At 35.4% G+C, this 18,053-nt stretch overlaps 1 protein-coding gene across 1 annotated transcript; it reads right to left on the reverse strand.

The window, feature by feature from the left end:
• Nucleotides 1-3,070: 3,070 nt before the first annotated feature.
• LOC114411228 lies at nt 3,071-16,845 on the reverse strand. The gene is made up of 6 exons (XM_028374975.1): nt 16,648-16,845; nt 4,802-4,930; nt 4,601-4,695; nt 3,802-3,883; nt 3,307-3,427; nt 3,071-3,102 (listed from the first exon to the last, which is right to left on the reverse strand). Exons 1-6 carry the CDS (start codon nt 16,843-16,845, stop codon nt 3,071-3,073), a joined length of 657 nt encoding a protein of 218 aa, XP_028230776.1.
• Between the last annotated feature and the right edge of the window lie 1,208 nt (nt 16,846-18,053).

The following is an 18,053-nucleotide window of genomic DNA, read 5'->3' on the forward strand; positions in this document are numbered from 1 at the left end:
AAAAAAGATGGTGGATGACATTTTTGTGTAGATTATAGGGCTCTTAACAAGATTACTATACCAGATAAGTTTCCTATTCCTATTATAGATGCACTGCTTGATGAATTGGGAGGAGTGGTGGTTTTTCAAAGTTGGATTTACGATTCGGTTACCATCAGATTAGGATGCGTGAGGAGGACATTCATAAAACAACTTTCCGGACTCATGAAGGGCATTATGAGTTTGTTGTCATGCCATTTGGACTCACCAATGCACCTTCCACCTTTCAATCTCTTATGAACGAGGTGCTAAAGCCATATTTGAGGAAATTTGTCCTTGTTTTCTTTGACAATATTTTGGTTTACAGCAAAGGTGAGGATGACCATAAGGAGCATTTACGGGCTGTTTTGGCATTGTTGAAGGAGAACTAGTTGTTTGCTAATAAGAAAAAAAATGTACTTTTAGCCAAACTCAATTGGAATATTTGGGTCATATCATTTCTGCAGAAGGCGTGGCAACAGACCCCCGAAAAATTGATGCTATGTTGGACTGGCCTATACCCAAGGATGTTAAGGCTCTGAGGGGATTTTTGGGGTTGATGGGTTACTATAGAAGGTTTGTTAAGGACTATGGTAAGATAGCCCGACCTTTGACTCAATTGTTGAAGAAAAATAAGTTTCAGTGGAATGAGGAAGCACAAGCTGCCTTGGAAAACTTAAAGCAATTGGTGGCTGAATTGCCTATTCTGACAGTCCTTGATTTTTCCAAAACATTTACTATAGAAACTGATGCATCCAACAAAGGGCTAGGAGCAGTTCTAATGCAGGAGGGCAGACCTGTGGCTTTTCTCAGACAAACTTTATCTGATAGGGTGCAAACTAAGTCAGTATATGAGAGGGAATTAATGGCAATTGTGATGGCTGTCCAAAAATGGAGGCACTACTTGTTGGGAAGGCACTTCATAATTTTAACTGATCAGAAGAGCCTCAAATTCCTCACTGAACAACGAGTAATGGGCGAAGAATATTTCAGGTGGACCTCTAAACTCATGGGTTTAGATTTTGAGATACAATATAGACCAGGAAAGGAAAACGGGGTGGCTGATGCTCTCTCTAGAAAGATGACATTTTCAGCTTTGTCTTAAGTCCACTTTGAGCAAATAAAAGATTGGGAAACTGAAATTCACCATGATCCTAAGCTCCAAGGAATCATTCATGATCTGATACAAGATATTAATTCCCATCCGGGCTATAAATTTCAGAACTAGAAACTGTTTTATAAAGGACAGTTAGTGCTTCCCAAAGTTTCTTCTCGGATTCCATTGTTGTTATAGGAATTTCACAATTCAGTTGTGGGGGGACATTCAGGTTTCTTTTAAACCTATAAACGAATTTCAGAAGTTGTTTATTGGGAGGGAATGCGGAAAGACATCCAGCAACATGTAGCTACATGTGAGGTATGCCAAATGAATAAATATCAAGCTCTTTCTCCAGCAGGACTTCTTCAACCATTGCCTATACGAACTCAAGTCTGGGCTGATATATCCATGGACTTCATTGAAGGGCTACCCAAGGCTCACGGAAAAAATGTCATCTTAGTAGTGGTTGATAGATTGACTAAATACGCTCATTTCCTTGCACTTAGCCATCCCTTTACTGCAAAAGAGGTTGCTAAAGTTTTTATCAAAGAGATAGTTAAATTGAACGGGTTCCCTTCTTCAATTGTATCGGATCGTGACAAAATTTTTCTCAGCCACTTTTGGTCAGAATTGTTCAAATTGGCCGGCATTAGACTCAAATGTAGCTCTGCTTACCATCCCCAAACAGATGGCCAAACCGAGGTGGTCAATCATTGCTTGGAGACTTATTTGCGGTGCCTCACAGGGACTAAACCTCAACAATGGCCTAAGTGGTTAAGTTGGGCTAAGTTTTGGTTTAACACCAACTACAACAACTCTCTGAAATTGACTCCTTTCAAAGCCTTGTATGGTTGTGACCCACCCCATCTTTTGAAAGGAGCCACTATTCCATCAACTGTGGAAGAGGTAAACGTGATGACTAATGACAGGGATCAAATGTTACATGATCTCAAAGGAAATTTGGCCAAGGCACAAAATCAAATGAAGAAGTATGCTGACCGATCTAGGCATTCAATACCATTAAATGTTGGCGATTGGATGTATCTCAAGTTACAGCCATATAGGCTAAGGTCATTGGCTAGGAAGACAAATGAGAAGCTTAGTCCATGTTTTTATGGTCCTTCCCAAATCACAAAATAGATTGGGGCAGTTGCTTTTGAGTTAGCCCTTTCACCAGAGAGTAAGATCCACCCGGTATTCCATGTTTCTTTACTCAAGAAGGCTCTCTCCCCTTCAGCGAATCCTCAACCTTTACCACCTATGTTATCAGAGGAGTTGGAGTTGCAGGTAACACCGACTGCTGTAAAAGTTATGCGTAACACTGCTGCATGGATTGTCGAGGTTCTTATTCAATGGACTGACCTCCTAGACTTTGAAGCCACTTGGGAACCAGTAGACACCATCATGCACCAATTTCCTTCTTTTCACCTTGAGGACAAGGTGACTCTTTTTTTGGGGGGGGGGGGGGGAGTATTGTTAGGCCTCTTATAAGTAAATATTATAAGAAGAGAGCCAAGACTTAAGATTTATTAATAGGACTGAATTGTTTCAGTTGTTGTTTATGGTAGTTATTTCAACCAGTTGTTATTTTAATTAGGTGTGTGTGTTTTTAGGACCATACGTAACTGCCTTAAGCAGTTATTGCAGAATAAATTTTGGAGTAACAGCAGGGGGGGTTAGGCAGTTTTTGAGTGGGTTTTCAGGAAGGGAGAGACCAGGCTCTCAAACATCTTGGGGGAAACCTATGTATTAACTAGTCTAATCACTTTCCTATGTAATTTGTAATTTCTGCTCTATTTTTTGAATAAAATTCAATCCTTATTCCCTTACCAGTTAGTATCTATCAGTTTCATATCAGCTCAGTGTCAGCTTTGTATTAGGAAAAGGAAACATGCAATCAGGTTTGATTATGATGACACATCTAATCTAATTCCTTATAATTACAATGTGGCACTAGCCATCACTAAGATAATGATCAGTGGTAACTGGATTATACAAGAGTAACTCTAAAATTTTATGTCAGCATATAACATTCTAAGGGTTATTTGGTAGTAGTGCTCTACGAACTTGACATATCACCAGACCAGAATGAGGAAACAAATGTCCCCATACATAAAGGCATCCCCCATTCATCCTTTTATACATGAAATATACGGAGACTAAAAAACTAAAAGGAGAAGTAAAATAACCTGCTTCAAGATCCAGCATCTGAATAAGCATGAATGTGATGTTAACACCAGCAAAAACAAATGGATATTCCCACACTGATCGATCTCCTTCCTGCTTCCGTAAAAGGTCTTGAAAGGATTTCTACAAAATGAAAAGTTCAAGCTTTATGATTAAGATAAATGAAATGTCTGATATATAATATTCCTTAAACAAAATTGGCAACCATTCATAACAAATGAAATCTTTAGTCTATGTTTATTCAACACCAAGAAAGTAAAAATATACAAGGAAACCAGGGATAAGAGCATGAAAAGGAGGACACAAGAATTTTAATATGGCAAAGATAAAGCAAAAGAACAAATTATGAAACTGAATTTCTCTCAGGGTAAAGGTTATGGCTTCAAAAGTAGAATCCTTTTGTAGCATGTGGCTGGAAATTTAGTTATTGACTATGAAATAAGATAAAATCAATCATCTGGATTCAATGATTTTACCAACAGAATTATTAACTATACCTCCATGTCCTTCTGTTGAAACCATTTCCCTTTTAGCATGAACTCGTGATCCAATAAATCACTTTTTGGATCATATTTAGCTCTGCATGCCAATAACGGATACAATCATAACGTAATAGCATATAATAGTTTATGTTAAATTTGAAACAAAAATACTGCAAAAAAAATTAATGAACCATGCAAATAACAAAACTCAATGCCAGTTCATCTTATGACATAGTTGAAGAAAGATGACCTCAAGAATGTAGCTATTTTGTGAAGGGCTTATATATCACATATAACTGTACAATTAGAAATATGTCAAGGTAATAAGCTTCACCTGATATCCTCAAAATTAGAAGGATGTGCCTTTTCATTGTGGCACTTGAAAAGATTTTTAATTACACTTACATGATATCTCCATTTCCCTTCTTACTCTTTTTTTTGGGCAATGTCTAGTGATGTCGAGATTCAGATACATGCTCTACGGATCTCATTTTCAGAATACACAAAACAATAGTTATAGTAATTGTAGGTATAAATTTTTTAAAAAAAAAACTATTTCCATATATTTGTGTAGAAAAGGAAGAAATTTGCAGAACAAATTTGTCGTGGCTATCAGTATTTACAGTATAGGTACCCTGAGAAGGATTAAAGACTTACATGATACTCACATTATAGAAAAGTAAGACTTTTAAGAATCTAACACCAAGAACCAAAACCAAAACCAAACATTCCCCCCCCCCCCTAAAATTAGGACAAAATTAAAACTTTTTACAAGAAATCAAAGAAAAATGACTGACCCAAAATCCATTTTAACATAGCAGCCTCTGTGTGCTTCAAACCCATCGCAAAATCCGCCTTTGCTGCCTCGAGCGATCGTTTCTTCTCCTCAGACGTCAACATCCCATTCATCTACACAAACAGTGGCAATGAAAACATTAATAAAATAAGTACAAAAAAACCACCTTTTTATTTTAAATTTTAGGGAAACCCTAAAAGAGAGAAAAAGAACAATTACCTGAGAAATTTGATCCTTGTGACGTCGAACATCAGAGACCCACCCTTCGTGCTGCATTCGAAGGTGGTCTTCGAGAAACTTGTGGCGGCTCGCGAAGGAGTGAAGCTGGTTCTGCTGGTTGCGCACCATCTGAACCATAGCAAAGGAGTAAATGCCATGAAGATGATGCACCATGTGCTGACTCGCAAAGGAGTGAAGCTGCGTTCCAAAGAAAAGACATCGTTGGAGGGTTCTGCTTAGGGTTCCTTTGCTGGCTACGCGTGGACTCATACATACATACATACATATATATATATATATATATATATATATATATATATATATATATATATATATATATATATATATATATATATATATATATATATATATATATATATATATATATATATATATATAAGGCTTTTTAAATTCAATTGAGATAACAACAGTGTTTTAATAAAACCCGTCGTAATTTTTATGACCAACACACATTCTAAGGCAGTTTTCAATAACCGTCTTAGAATGTGTATGATACAAGGCTTTTTTAGTAAGATAATTACAAAAATGCCATTGGTTTATTTTCTATGGCGTTTCCAAAAGAACCGTTGTAGAATGCCTGTCGTACAAACACTCATTTCTAGTAGTGACTGAGGAAATATTACCTATGGATTTGGTTCTATCGCAAATTACCAATGGAATTTTCAACAGAATATGGATTCATCGGAAATGTAAATTAACCAAAAACAAATAGAAGCAACTCTAGCGCCATTTCAATCACTCAAATTTCTCTCTTAGACTTGACTCACACCTCACTCACTCTTCATCATGGTACTCCGCCACGGTTGGAGGCCCATCGCGCCTAGTTTGTTGTCGCGCCTACACCACCGTCGTGTCTAGGAGTCCTCTGTCACAACCACGTAGCTTCGCCGTCGCACAAGCCATCGGGAAGTTGCTGTAGTGGACGTGCAAACGCTGGTTCATTCCTTTTATTGTTTGATTTTTAAATTTATTTGTTCATAGTACTTGGTCTGATGATGCTTAATGCTGTTGTGGCTGCATTTGTTTCTTTCTCCTTGTGTTCAATGATGCATGAGCTGTTTCTTTCTCCCTGTTTCTAGAGCGCATGCATGCTCACTTACAAACCTATATTCTGAGGCTATTGTTTGTTGATTGGAGTAAATCATTGCTATAAATTATTTGGAGTAAATTGTTTGTTTAAATATTTCCTCAATTATGGACAAGTCATCGTTGTTGGGCTATATTTCTGTTAGTTGCATAAACAACTTACAGAATTCAGTCATTCTTCGTAATTTAGCTTTATATATACTAGGAAATTTGAGGTCTAACAAGATTGAATCTTATGATGATTTTTCTTTTCTGAACATGGGAAAAAGTATAATTACATCATTGACTGAGCAGACCGCCTACTTTTTCAATCATACTGTGAGAATGTCAACATATTGGTATTGTGTATATACCTTAATGTTGAACGTTTAGGTGACCTTCGTAATTTTTTTGATTGATCACCAACCCAATCTGTCCTCATTTGATGCCAGGCTAACTAAGCTGCATGAGAAAATTAATATAGGTGAAATTATTCCACAAAGAGGCACACAAGTGGAATTCATTTGATGCTGGAAAGTTGATTACCAAAAGAGTCTCATAGCAATCAATATAAAAGGAAAAAAATATATTAATATATTTTGTATTTCCTGAGAGGCTTCAGGGGACTGAAAAGCATTAACATCATATATTTTCTATAAAATGTTTGTTTCAATCTGCCTAAGTTAATTTGTAAGTTTGCAATTGTGGTTGTGTGTCATATTGAATAAAGTGTAGCAACTAACATAACCATATGCCAAACTATGTAGCTCGATTAGTTTTTACATTTTCTACCTTTTCCTACTTGGAAACCACAGCAGGTATGACTACGCATTTTGTCTCATAACTTACCTAGGAAGCAATGATAAAAAAAATATAGGATTCTAACATATCAGTGAATAAATTTACGTTGTAAGTGATGAGGAAAACAAAACTACTTATGAATTTAAACACGAATACATCAATCTTGTTGTAGAGCCAAATCTATTAAACCTGAATACTACATATGAGTAATACTCAGCCCACCCACATTGCCTCGTGCTCACTGGATACTTGAGAAACTTGAACCATGAATGAGGTTTTTTTTTTTGTTATTGTTGAGTGTTAACATATGCAAGCTAATTATTATTTTTTTTTCTAAAGTATAACTAAGGAAAAAAAATGGAGCACGTGTATTGCTTATTAGGTGCGCAATGGCTCTAAGTAGTCAATAAATTTCATGGAGGCTAGCGGATTTTGATATCACGGTCTTTATTCCGGTGCACGAGCTCTTTCAAAATAAAGGATCTTAGTCTATCTTCTATCTGCATTGTCTTTTGAGGGGTTGTTTTCCTGATTAGATAGAATTTTATTTTCCAACCCTGTTTCATGGTATCATATATGCTTTCTGAGCCATTTACTGTTTTTGTTATGATGAATTAGAAATGAAATTGTGTTATATTAGATGCACTTGCTACCACCAATGGTGCCATTTGAAGTTAATTGGTCAGTGAATTGGTTAGAATAAATTTTCAACCTCTGAAATGTCTAGCTATTGTGAATTAATACTTGATACTATCAAACTCTGCATCAATATAATTTGTATTCAAAGTTGCTCTCTTAAAGGAACCAAAATCATGAATTTGGAAGTAACTTAAAGTGTCTTTTTTTTTTTTTTGAAGTGAATTATGCAGAGCTGTTTCCATATTTCTTTTAGAGTAATCGATATGTGGTCGATCGCAGATATATTGTCAAATTAGAATGAGCTGTAATATAATAGAAAGTTAGACAAATTGTCAATTTACATACTAGGAATTAAAAGTGTAACTTTATAAACTTTGACAAATAAGGCATAAACTACAGCATGTAGGTATATATGTGACTATAGGAAAAAGTAATAAATTAATAATAATATTGAGTCTTTAAATTAATCCAATTAATATTCCAACTAACCTAATTTTTACTTCGCTGAACTTCTACCTAATGATACCAAGTTATCAACAACTTGGCAATTTACCATAAAGATGCATGAATCATTAAGAAAAGAATACATTAATTTAGGGGGAAGTTAGAAAAGAATACAATAATTTAATTACACCTCTACAAAAGATGCATGAATCAATAATCGGTTGTCATTAAATATTTGAAAGAATTTGTCATGTTAGTATACTTAAATAGAACCACTCCATCCTCCTAATAAAAAAGAAAAATAGAACCACTCCCGTGTAGTTTTAGTTTATAATAATAAAATTATTATTTTTAGGTCAGCATAATATTAGTGCAACATATTTATTTTCTTTATTAATCATTACTTATTTTCATTATAGAATTTCACTGATCCTCTACTAAGATTTTTTATGTTAATTATATTTGTTTCATTAACGTTTTTGACTTGATTCAAATGAAAAAAAAGACTGTGTTTCCTTTTATAATGCAAGATGATGACTGATTTGTTTAAACTTAAAAAATAATTTTAAAATAAATGTTCTTTAATAAATAGATAGGATTTTTATGTTATTTAAAAAATTTATTTCAAAATATGCTTATAAATAAGTTATTTTGAATATAACATTAAATTTGAATTAAAATAAATTTATATCTCATAAACAAATAAACATATTATTTTATTATATGAAGCTACTCCTAAGGACCCCTTGTATAAGATATTAGATGAGTTGAGATCCCTTAAGTTGTGGAAAGAAAAACAAGAGAGAAAAGAAAAAGGTAAAAAAAGAGTGGAAGAAATAAGTCAAGATGAAAGAAAGAAAATAAGAGAGGAAGAAAGAAGAAAAATAATGAAAGAAATGAAAAGAGAAAAACATGTCTCCTATAGTAGTCATAACTCTTGCAAGAGCCTAAGTGAAGAACTTCGTGACTATTATGAAGGAAGGCATAGGTCACATCTTAGACCTCACTCCCATAGGAGAGAAAATGAAAGAAAGCCTCAAGAGGTTAACATTAAACTCCCATACTTCCATGGGAAGGACAATGTAGAGGCCAATTTAGATTGGGAAATAAGGGTAGAGCAACAACTTAAAAGGAAGTCTACTTCAAAATCTTATGGCTCTCACTCTTATCCAAAGAAAGACCAAGGTCAAGGAATCTTAGGGGTGAGACCTTCTAAGCCCAAAGATGATAAGGGGAAGACAATAGAAAAGCAACCCCTTAAGGCTAGTATGCAAGAGAAGACTAGCTCCATGAAGTGCTTTAAATGTCTTGGAAGAGGACACATTACTTCTCAATGCCCCACCAAGAAAACCATGATTATGAGGGGCCAAGACATTTATAGTAGCCAAGATGAGGCTACTACTTCACCTTCCTCTAGTAAAAGTGAAGAAGCAAAAGGGGAAGAATCTAGTGAAGAGATCTACCCCCAAGAAGAAGGACAACCTTTAATGGTTAAGGAGGAGTGTAAGGAGGTAAGTGTCTCCTCCAAGAGGTTAGCTAAGAAGGAAAGACATTTTGAAATAAAGACAAATATTAAAGAAATTTCCCTTCTTAGACAACCTCCACATTTTCTCCTTTGTAAAAAGACACTTGTTAGCATTGCCACATCTCTTAGGCTTGAGTTTATTCCTCAAGTAAAGGAGTTGTTGGATGAGGGTTTGGTTCGCAAGAGATTAAATCCTTGTGCTTTGTTGGTGCCCAAAATAGGTATTATTAGGCACCAAATCCCTAAAATAGGTGGTGTGATGAATGCTTTGGGTGGTGCAACACTCTTTTGTAAAATTACTCATGCACCCAACATCTTCATGATTTGTGTACATAGGGACTCATTAGGTAGGTTTGTTCTTATTTTTAGTTTCAATACAAACTTAGGCACTCATATGGGACACCTTAGGTTTGTCATACTTTTTGGTAGGAATAATCAACATGAAAATACAGAAAAAGGTATGTTCTATTGCTTTACTTTTCTTAATTTTTTAAATTGTGATCAAAGGGTTCCCATGAACCCTAAGAGAATAAAGGTCATTCCTGAGTGGCCCGCTCCACCAAGTGTAAGAAAAATTTGGGGCTTCCAAGACTTAACAAACTTTTACAAAAGGTTTGCCCCATATTTTTCTATACTTGTAGCACCACTCATTGAGTTGGTGAGGAACCATGTTCCTTCATGGGAAGATGCCCAGGAAATGAGTTTTCAGACCTTACCTTACTTCAACATACTAAACACCACTAATACATATGTTTTTGTTCTTTTTATAGGTGTTAAGGGAAGGAGCCCAGAGTATCAAGAACCTCAGGATTTGAGGTCAAATCCTTTTCAAGGGGGAGGGAATGATGCAATCCTACTCCGCAAGGGCATTGGATAGAAAAACTCCAAGTAGATTGGGCCAGAGATGCAAGAGAAGGCCCTAGGGTTCTTATGAGCCTTAGGGTAGATTTCGGGCCCATGGGCTAAGTACGAGCCCGCTTATATTTGTAAATATTAGATTAAGGTTTCATTATTTTTGGGCCTTGTATTTAGGGCTCCATAATGTAGGTAGGGTACCCTAGAAATATAGGATTTTTCAGCCCTTGTATTTTAGGGCACCTAGACTAGTTTTTGTATTAGGGGTAGTTTTGTAATTTCACATGCACTAAGTGGATATTTGATGTGTGTGGTTGGAAATAAATTTAATTGAATTGGTAGAAGCCCAATCCAATTAAATTTTAGAGGGGGAGGTGAGCATTTGCTTACTACACCCCATTGCCACATCATATAGTCACACTTTGTGCATGTCCTTCATGCTTTTCATGCCTCATGACACCTAAGCACACTTAGTGGAGAATCTTGGAATTGATCTTGGATTAGTGGGCTGAACCATAACTAAAATTCACTAATCATAATTAGTGAAATTTTGGCTCCAAAGTTTGGCTCCACAAATTCAATTTCAAATTCAAGTGAAATTTGAATTTCCCTCCAATTTTGTGTGACACTTAGGCTATAAATAGAGGTCATGTGTGTGCATTTTTTTCAACTTTGATCATTTGAATATTAACTTCAGATTTCAGAGCTCCTTTTGAGCACAAAATTTCGTGCTCTTCTCTCCCTCTCCCTTCATTCATCTCCTTCTTCCTCCAAGCTCTTATCCATGGCCTCCTATGGTGGTGAGCTTCTTCTAGACTCATCTTCTCCTTGAAGTGGCGTCTCCTCTCTCTTTCCCTTTCTCCATTCCGCTGCCATTCATCTTCCAAGAAGCAAAGGAATCCATTGATGAAGAAGATCCTAGGCCTACAAGCTCCAATGGAGCTTGCATCAAGGATTTTGGAGGATAGAGTTATGAAGGTTCACCTTTACAAAAATGGGTTCAAGCCTAATTATTGGATTTGAACTGATCATGGTGAAGAGATCCCGCATGTTGATTTAAATTATGTCAACAGTTACATGGATGTGCTTCAAGTAGTGCAGTAGATGTGGCTTAAGTTGAACAATTTATCTTAATGCAAGAGAAGACGTGTGATACATTTGAAGCTCCAAAATCAAATAACATGGAAGAACCTTCGAATGAAGATACTCAAAGATTTTACAATTTATTGGTGGGGACAAATAAGCAATTGTACGAAGGGGCATCAGACTCAAAATTATCAATATCTGTGAAGCTTTTAGCTTGCAAGTCCAATTGAAATGTTCCCGACCAATGCCTAGAGTTTATTTAAAAAATGTTTTTGGATGTAACACCTATAAAAGAACATTTTCGAAAAAAAAATTTATGATGAGAAGAAGTTCGTATTGAAGTTGGGATTAGAGGCTAAGAGGATTGATTGTTGTGTGGATGGTTGCATGTTGTAATGATGGAGCGCTAACTAAATGCAAGTTTCGTAACAAGCCCAAGTATCGTGCGAAGACTATTGGAACAATCATTAAAAAACCAGTTCCAGTAAAGGCAATGTTCTATTTTCTTGTAATACCAAGGTTGCAGAAAATATTTGCATTGATGCAAATTGCAAGCCAAAAGACATGACACTATGAGAATAGAAGATATTCAGCCATGTTACGTTATCCCTCTTTTGGTGAAGCCTAGAAACACTTTGATCAGGTACATGCAGATTTTTCTATTGATCTGTGGAATGTGCGACTTAGTTTATACATAGATGAATTTAAAACATATATTCAAGCATCCTCTTCACCTTATTCTTGTTGGCCATTCATTCTTACCACGTACAATCTTCCTCCAGAAATGTGTATGACTAAACCTTATGTTTTTGAGTTTTGTCGTACCGGGCCCATTTAATCCAATAGTTGGTATTGATGTATATGTACAACCTTTGATTGATGATTTGAAGAAGTTGTGGAATGGTGTTCTCACTTACGATGTTTCAAGAAAGCAAAATTTCATGATGAGGGCAACTTTGATGTGGACTATTAACGGTTTTCTTGCTTATGGCATGTTCTCTAGTTGGGGGACACATGGTAGATTGGCATGTCTGTATTGCATGGAAGACGCAAAGGCCTTCTAGTTGGAAAATAAGGTACAAAATTCTTGGTATGACTATCATCGTAGGTATTTACCAAGTGATCATGCATTTAGGAGGAACAAAAATGCCTTCAAAAAAAGGGAAGTAGAAAGGCATGAGTCACCGCATATGTTGACACCTACACAAGTTTGGCATAGGGATAGGGACTTGCCAAAAGTCACAGAAACTGGTCTGCCACCACCAACAGTACACGAATATGGCGAGTCACTTCATTGGACCAAAAGAAGTATCTTTTGGGATCTTCCGTATTGGAAAGATAATTTGCTATAACATAGTCTTGATGTTACACGTACACATAGAAAAAGTTTCTTTGACAACATATTCAACACTGTGATGAATGTCAGTGGTAAGAAAAAAGACAATGAGAAGGCTAGGATAGACTTAGCTTTATATTGTAGTCGAAAAGACTTAGAGTTGAAGTCGGGGGCTAATGAGAAGTTGTTAAAGCCAAAAGCAAATTACACTCTAGCTGCAAACCAAACAAAGTTAGTGTGTCAATGGATAAAAGAACTAAGAATGCCAGATGGTTATTCTTTCAACTTGGCAAGATGTGCCAATGTTAATATGGGAATCATGCATGGGATGAAAAGCCACGATTGTCATCTATTCATGGAGTGTTTACTTCCTATTGCTTTTAGCTCATTGTCGCCACATGTCTTAAATCCAATTATTGAAATAAGTCATTTCTTCAAAGATTTGTGTTCTACAACTTTGATGGAGGATGGCCTGAGTAGAACGGAACAAAATATTCCATTCATTTTGTGCAAGTTGGAGAGAATATCCCCCTACCCCCTGCCGATTTTTTCGATTTAATGGAACATCTACCTATTCATCTAGCATATGAAACTGTTGGATCGAGTGGCCTCAGAATAATTAAGAAGGGGGGATTGAATTAATTATTCCTAAACCTTTACCAATTAAAAAATTACTCTTTTAAGGCTTTTACTAAATTGTTAAGAGAATGAGGAGTAGAAGAGAATCTTAACAGAAAGTAAAAGTGGAAATTAAATGCACAGCGGAAAGTAAAAGAGTAGGGAAGAAGGAAACAAACACACAAGAGTTTTTATACTGGTTCGGCAACAACCCGTGCCTACATCCAGTTCCCAAGCGATCTGCGGTCCTTGAGATTTCTTTCAACCTTGTAAAAATCCTTTTACAAGCAAAGATCCACAAGGGATGTACCCTCCCTTGTTCTCTTTAAACCTAGTGGATGTACCCTCCACTAGAACTGATCCACAAGAGATGTACCCTCTCTTGTTCTCAGTCAAACCCAAGTAGATGTACCCTCTACTTGTACCACAAAGGATGTACCCTCCAATGTGTTAAGAAAAAAATCTCAGGCTGTTAAACCTTTGATACTTTGTGAATGGGGATAAAAAAGAATTCTCAAGCGATTAGTCCTTTGAACACTTTTGTATTAGGGAAAGGGAAGAATCAAAAGAATTCTCAGACTGTGTCGTTTTGAATTCTTTGACAAGGGAGAAGGGAGACACAAAAGAATTCAGGCGGTTAGTCCTTTGTTCTTTTGGAAAAGGGAGAAGAGAGACACAAAAAGAATTCAGGCGGTTAGTCCTTGGCGAATTCTTTTTGGCAAAGGGAGAAGAGAATGAAAAGGATGAATAACACAAGTTTTCAAGGTTTGGAAAACCAGAAAACTTCAGAAAGCTTTTGGTACAAAGAAGAAGAAGAAGAAAAAGTTCAAAGAGATTTCAAGGCTTGTAAAGGATTGATTGGAAAAGCAAAAGTATTCAAGATTGTTGAAATGTAAAACAAAGCCTTGCTTTTATATACTCTCCATGTCTGGTCAAGAAGACCATTCAGAAGAGTTATAACTTTTAGAAAAACTTAAAACCCATTTGAAAAAGTCAAAAACTTTTTTAAGAGTTACATCTTTTGATTTTTTCAGAAACAGTCACTGGTAATCGATTACCAAAAGTGTAATCGATTACACAAAGCTTTTGAGTGAAAGGATGTGACTCTTCACATTTAAATTTGAATTTCAACGTTCAAGGGCATTGGTAATCGATTACCAAAACATTGTAATTGATTACAGCCTTTTCAAAATAATTGGAATGTTGTAAACTCAGTTTGAAAACTTTTTCAAACGCATTTTGCTACTGGTAATCGATTACAACAATATGGTAATCGATTACCAGAGAGTAAAAACTCTTTGGTAAAGGTTTTGTCAAAAACCATGTGCTATTCAATGTTTTGAAAAAACTTTTTAATACTTATCTTGATTGAGTCTTTTCTTCATTCTTGAATCTTGATCTTGATTCTTAAGATCTTGAATCTTGAATCTTGATTCTTGATTCTAGGCTTTCTTCTTGAGTCTTGAATTCTTCTTGATTCTTGAACTCTTGACTTGTTCTTGATTCACTTGAGATGTTCTTTGATTCACTTGAGTTGTTCTTTGATCTTTGAGCTTTTTGTTCATCACCTTTGTCATCATCTTTTGTTGTCATCATTGTTATCATCAAAACACCTTTGAATCACATTCACCATGAAACTTTGCTTCTACAGAAACTAGACTTGGTGGACCAGTCCAATATAGATGGATGTATCCATTTGAAAGGTAATAAAATCATCATTGTATTTTATTTAAAATTCATTTGTTTAACGCTCATCAATTATGACTTGGTTATGCAAATTTGTATATTCAAGGGTGATTCTAAACGAGTAGTGAAAAATAAGGCTAGGGTTGAAGGATCCATTTGCATATGTTACATCGTGAGACAACTCATTTTTGTTCTCATTATTTCAACTTTATGTTACTATGCAATATTAGGAATCAAATTGCAATTGAAATTGAATGGTGTCCACCAATGTTATGAGTGTTTGACCAGCAAGGTCGTCCTTCTGAGAAGGAGTTCATTCACTAGTTAAATGATGAAGAGAAAGACCCAGCCCATGTTCATGTGTTGATTAACTGTGCCAAAGTTAAGCCACACCTTCAGTAAGTTGGACCATCTATGCCCTTTGGGTTTTAATAATTATTGTTTTCAATTGCATTATACTCCAAATATTGACCCGTCATACAATATATTTGGACAATTCATTCTTGCAATCCCAACAAATTAGTGAATCAAATGCCTCTACTCGTAATCTGCTTGCAGAATTTCTTACTTGGTTCCAACAACAATTATGTATGTTACAATTTATTTTATTTTTGTATTTTATGGTAAATAAAATATAACTATTCATGCTCTTTATATTCGTAGGTTATAAATGAGCCTATAAATATGACAAACCAACACTAAAAGGATTTATCGTATGGTCCTATGAGTTACGTTAAAGAATGACACACATACTTTGTCAATGGGTATAAATTCCTTACTCAAGCATAGACTCAAGGGAAGAAAACCATAAATAGTGGGGTTCACATAAAGGGCATTATAGAAGAAGGCACAAATGATTTTTATGGGGTCATTCAACATATATATGAGCTAGAGTATAATATTACAAGCTATCCTAAGTGGGTGTATTATTTTATCGTCACTAGTTTGATCCAACAAGTAGAGGAACAAGATTTGATCCTAAATATGGCACTATGAAAATTCGAATGGATAAAAGATATAATCTGTTTGACCCATTCATGAGTGAAAATAATGTTAGGCAAGTGCATTATGTGACATATCCAACAACAAGAAGGGACAAGCATGATTGGTGTGTTGCAATTAAAACAAAGCCAAGGGGTTACATAAAATTTGATAATGTACAATGATGTGTCTTACCAAGTAGAGGAAATGTCACATGTCAACAAAGTCATTGAAGTTGAAAGTATTTTTGGATTGTAAGATTTAGGAGGTAGTGTTGAAGAAGTAGACCCTGATAATCTGTAGACAAACGAAGAAAAATCAAATAATTTGAATGAAGAATCAAATAATATTGAACAAGACAATGAAGGGGAATTAGAAGATGACTTTGAAGTTTACAATTCTGAAGAGGATTAGACATTGATGTTTGTTTGTTAGTTATAATGTTTCTTATTAGTGTCATCTTTGTTTTGTTGTAATACTTGAACACTTTACTAGTGTTTTTATTTATTTTCGATGTTAAATGGAATTCTATTAGTTATCTAATTTTAATTCATTCCAATATTCTATTTGATTAAGTATTTGTAATATTATTTTTTGATATATAGATATGTCATCAGGTGGTGTTGATCTACCCTGACCCCTGTCACATGACTCCAATAGGAAAGGGACAAGTGGGAAGAAAAAATTATATGCATTTAGACTACTACCACCTAGAGATAGTCTATCATCATCTATCTCATCCCCATCTATTGTATCTATGCTAATCAGATTTTCGAATGTTGTACCTACACCATCTCTACCTTTGATTGAAGTTAGACTATTTCCATCTTCGATTGATGCAAGTGGTCCGTCCCCAGTGCTTACATCCACACCATCCCCTTCCTCGATTGATGCACGTGTACCATCCTCGGTACCTACATCCACACCATCCGCATCCCCAACTGTAGCAAACATACCTACTGATGAAGGCGTTCCAAATTTGGCCATGGAAGACCCCCCTCAATGATTGTCCTATGGTTACACTTATCAATGGAGCGTAAGTAGTACACAATTTAAATAATTATCATTATATATGATACATCATTTGATCTTTTAAATTTTTATGAATGATTTTTTCTATTTAGGTTTCATCGATATAAGGTTATGACAAAGGCTATCACATTGTCCAGTAGGCAGCAATTTGGTAACCCATGGCCTACCTAAGGAGCAATTCCAAAAGATCATCAGAAACTTTTTCCAACGTTTTAAGGTAACATATTTTTTTCTTAATGAATTTGTTCATTGGTTGAACCACATAGTAATGCTGATTTTGTTTTATTTGATCTAAAATTGTAAAATTGGTATTTTGCTAACTCTGTAATATTTCATAACTTTGTGATACTTTAGAAAAAAATTGGCCTGAAGACTTGAGGAAGAGAATGAAATTAAGAAAGCTTTTAATTTGATAAGCTTTCTGAAATGTTTAGGGATGCCCAGAATGAAAATAAAAGGTCATGTTAGATTAGAGATTGTGTGTGGAACAATCTGTTATCGCATTGGAATGCACCTGGGTATCATTCCAAGTGTGCACATGCCAAAAAAATGGGCATCTAAAAAGGGTGGGTGTATGCACACAGGTGGTTCTATTAGCTTGCAGGATCACACCATTCGCTTTGTATGTACATTAAAATTATAATACATACTTCTTTGTACTTGTTTAATTTACCACTTACTGTTTATTTCATAATATTTGTTAATAATTGGAGGAGCTTTGTTAATCTGCATACGTAGATGAGGTTTTTCAACAAACTCATTTACGTAAGGATATTGGTCAATTTGTTGATGATAGATCTAGGCAGACACATGTGAGACCATTATATTCCATGGTTTTTTTAAAATGTTTATTATATTTATCAAATAATAATTTTTTGAGTTACAAGAAGATTTTGAGGCTAAACTATCTCAAGCTAGGTCTCATGCTGCATCAAGTGTTGGTGAATCACAAATGACTCCTTTAGATCTTGCTGAACTTAGGACTCGGTGTTGGGTTGCAATTACGAGACTAAAGCGTAAGGGACACCTTTACGACACTGGAGATCTTGCTCATACTTATAAATGTGGATATGATAGCTTCATGCAACATATTGAAGGATCTTCGAGTCATGTTCAAGATCTAGCTAAGATTAATCGACTAAGGGAGGAGCTTCGTCAATCAA

This window comes from Glycine soja, chromosome 5 (assembly GCF_004193775.1).
Source record: "Glycine soja cultivar W05 chromosome 5, ASM419377v2, whole genome shotgun sequence".
NCBI classification, from domain to species: Eukaryota; Viridiplantae; Streptophyta; class Magnoliopsida; order Fabales; family Fabaceae; genus Glycine; species Glycine soja.

Coding starts and splice junctions, on each gene's coding strand:
- LOC114411228 (XM_028374975.1), bottom strand. CDS start 16,845: ATGGCCAAATTTGGAACGCCTTCATCAGTAGGTATGTTTGCTACAGTT. Junction 4,696..4,801: donor ACAAGGATCAAATTTCTCAG/GTAATTGTTCTT, acceptor CTGTTTGTGTAG/ATGAATGGGATGTTGACGTC. Junction 3,884..4,600: donor AAGCACACAGAGGCTGCTAT/GTTAAAATGGAT, acceptor ATTGGCATGCAG/AGCTAAATATGATCCAAAAA.